General features: G+C 37.5%; 1 protein-coding gene across 2 annotated transcripts; it reads right to left on the reverse strand.

The window, feature by feature from the left end:
• Positions 1-910: 910 nt before the first annotated feature.
• On the reverse strand, positions 911-2786 carry LOC113278149 (F-box/kelch-repeat protein At3g06240-like). 2 transcript variants are annotated; one of them, XR_003325323.1, is made up of 2 exons: positions 1356-2786; positions 911-1199 (listed from the first exon to the last, which is right to left on the reverse strand). XR_003325323.1 is itself a non-coding variant. In XM_026527073.1 (2 exons), exons 1-2 carry the CDS (start codon positions 2732-2734, stop codon positions 1610-1612), a joined length of 936 nt encoding a protein of 311 aa, XP_026382858.1. In that variant the 5' UTR covers positions 2735-2785; the 3' UTR covers positions 911-1609. The 2 variants fall into 2 exon arrangements, 1 of the variants encoding a protein (XP_026382858.1); XM_026527073.1 differs by having other exon boundaries at positions 911-2465; positions 2655-2785.
• Between the last annotated feature and the right edge of the window lie 650 nt (positions 2787-3436).

Raw genomic sequence — 3436 nt, forward strand, 5'->3', positions numbered from 1 at the left:
ACTTATTGCACAAATCGCGGGTTGGAAAACTGCTACTGTTTCAAAAGTTACTTCTCTTGAAATCTGTGATGAAGATTGTTCCATTGATGTCCCTGAAGATTCCAAGACCCAACTGAGTGCAAAATCAATATTTCACTGGTTTTAAACACCTCACTGCAGTTGCAACAGAAGACGCTCAAAGCTTTGCCAAGAAGGAAAGACTGTCATGCATTGACTTACTATATAAATCTGCAGTCCTATTGATATTGGTTTGGTTCTACATATAGCCTATTTTCTCAGCAACCCGCATCCTTTCCACCAAAGTTTTATACTTATAGCTAAGCTACAGAACTTTACAGTTGTCCTATATCCCATTTTTTGTATAACATGAGTGAGGTTCACAGGGCTCGATATTATGAGCAAAGACAACACTTGCATCTATACTTCCACATGATCAATATAACCATAACTACATCAGACTCCGTGGATCTCTCGTGCAGGGCATCAAGCAAAACAAGCAAAAGCTAGTACAGTAAAATTTACTTCAACAGTCTACTGATTCATACTTTTAGAATAATGGGCTTACTTATCTTTGCCACCAACCTATCTTCCTGATTTTAGTTCCCATTTTTGTATAATGTGAGAGAGGTTCACAGGATTCGGTATCATGAACAAAGACAACACTTGCATCTAGACTTCCATATGATCAACATAACCTTAACTACATGAGACTCCAACGTTCTCTGGTGCAGGGCATAAAGCAAAACAAGCAAAAGCTAGTATGGTAAAATTCACTTCAACAGTCTAACTGATTCATATTTCTAGATGCCCAGGCAAAAAAAAGTGACACACTGAGACACCTCGATGATGCTCCTGGCAAACATAGCATTGAGACGATATTCTAAACATTTTATTATTAATGCCAGACCTATTGAGCTTCAATTTTAAAGGAAATTAATTATGAAGTTTGGAGTAGATGTCTAAACAGTAAATAACAAAGACATAAAAATTGTATGATTATGACTGCAAGTCTACTTTTAACCAAAGTTGAACGAATGCAGCTAGCTCGCAATGATCAGCCGACCTAATGAAACTACTAGCTGCTAACAAAACAGCTTGAGCCACGATAAGAAAAGCTTTAATTTGACTGCTTCCTTTATGAGTCACGAAGTAAACACAGCCCACATATAATAGCTTAATGAGAGAGGACCTTACTCGAGCTGCAAACAAAATATGGGATGCTTGGATTTGCACATTCATTCCAATCTAGAAATTTGAAACACTAATACAAAATACTTAAAGAAAGCAGACCTAACCAACATTCAGTTGCATAAGAAAATAACAAATACTAAAAATGCAAAGTGGATAGAAATTACTTTGTTTGGAGTTTACCGAAAGTGCCGTTATAACTTATATAACTGCCATGCGCCTGATCTTAATTCCATTATTGGATAATCCACTGCTACATATAACAAATCATCTCTCGCAATGAACAGTTTTCCGCTTCATTTCTTTAGCGCAAAAACATAAGTAAGATCGAGACAACCCCTTTCTACCATATCTTCCTCCCCTCTTGTCTACGCCCTTACTTTCTTGGTTCACCGTTCTAGATCCCTATCAGTCGTCCATATCAGTTTCTTTTCTTTCTTGTTTTCTTTCTTGCTTTATTATTAACATAAGTACCGGAGTTTAGTGGCACTAAGGTTTCAATATAAGTATCCACTTCAGACTCGTCTGGATCACCATGTATCATCAGAGCTCTGACTCTTTCAAGCTTAGGGTCATATGAAATGAGTGCAATGCCCTCTTCTTCCTTCCTCGGTCCGCCTTCAATAAGGATCTCACCATTTTGCAAAGTTTGAATTGGCCTTCCATAGTACATGTCTATCATATGTGCAGTAATCTTTAAATGCTTACTCCACTTGTTATCCATCATCGTCCACACATCGATGTGATCATTTTGATGCGTACACGTCCACTTGTTATCCATGTGATTCTTTTGAAATAGACAAAGTTTCCCTTCCCAGACGCCCAAATCTAAAATGGAAGGGTCCTGGACCCAATCTGAACCGTTGTAAGGTAATGGCACCTCACAGAACGTCTCATCAGAAATGTCAAAACAAAGAAGAACACTAGATACAATCCAATGAAGAACACCATCAAGTAGAAACCCCTTATTTGTACCAAGAGGGAAATAATAAGAAATGGAACCAAGTTCCTTCCATGAATTTGAAGCTAATGAGTAAACACTAGCTTCCAAAACTTCTTCATCAGGATCAGAACAGGCAATTCTTAACACCTTATAATCATCATTCTTGCAATCAAAACCAAACCCATGTGCAACAGAGTCTGAGTCGTCTGGATGTTCTGGCACTCGTTTATATTCCCGGGTAGCCGGGTTCCAAATGCAAAGATCTTCATAGCATGTTATTACGACCATGAGAACCAGACCATTAGAAGAACCTAGAGTTCGAGGCCAACATTTCCTAGACATGAATGGATAATCAATCTCAGGAGCATGACTTACAAATGGTGATGATGTTGTTGATTGAACAATAGATAAATGGGAGTTGGTAACCAAGAAATTGAATCGGTTCATGAGATTAGCATGGTTGAGATGATTTTTGATGAAATTAGGGTTTTGAAATAGATGATACCAACTTTTGGATACACACCTGAATCTTGAAATTGATTTGACAGGCAATCTCGTGAGTATGTTCTCCTCTATGATACCCTCCGGTAAGACGGTCGACATTCTTCTTCGTTTTCTCCTTCTCCTTCCTCTTCCTGCAGCAATAACAGTGAGACTGAGTAACTGTTCTTTATAATTTCATTTGGTTTCTTAAGGACATTTTCTAGGTCATTCCTGTTTTTTTTGGATTTCCCAAAATAACCCTGCAATTTGATAACCTACAAGAGCAGTGCATCTGGCTTGGACAGTTTGGTATGCCGGAAGAGCCTCACCTTGTGGTGCATTTATAATTTTCTTCTAAAATAGTTTTATCTAAGTCAAAATTGAAAGATGGCAACAATTTGCTATCTCCGGTAGGGCTGTCAATGGATAAAAATCCGTCGGATATTGGCAATACCGATAAGGTTAAGGTTAAGGGTTATCGGATATCCGGTATCCGATAATATCCGTCGGAATTCAAAAATTCATTATCGATAAGGTTAAGGATAAGCTATCGGATATCGGATATTATTCCGTTAATTTCCGTTATCTACTCATGATACAAAAAAATTCTAATAATTTCCGTTAATATTCAATAATTTTCGATAATTTCCGATATTTACTTAAGAGAGACGTAATCAAATGGCTAAAGAGTAAACCTAAAGGGTATTAGGTATCGAAAATTTCCGAATATTTTATGATATAGTTATACACTAACGGTATCGGATATTAACCTAACGGAAACTCCCTTAACCGGTACCGTTATGTTAATAAACGGATATCCGT

This window comes from Papaver somniferum, chromosome 1, assembly GCF_003573695.1.
Source record: "Papaver somniferum cultivar HN1 chromosome 1, ASM357369v1, whole genome shotgun sequence".
In the NCBI taxonomy this organism is placed as follows: Eukaryota; Viridiplantae; Streptophyta; class Magnoliopsida; order Ranunculales; family Papaveraceae; genus Papaver; species Papaver somniferum.

What these genes read in the sequence shown, in the direction of transcription:
- LOC113278149 (XM_026527073.1), bottom strand. Translation starts at nt 2,734, where the DNA reads ATGTCGACCGTCTTACCGGAGGGTATCATAGAGGAGAACATACTCACG. An exon ending in AAATCAATTTCAAGATTCAG is followed by an intron (nt 2,466 to 2,654) that starts GTGTGTATCCAA and finishes ATTCATGTCTAG; the next exon opens with GAAATGTTGGCCTCGAACTC.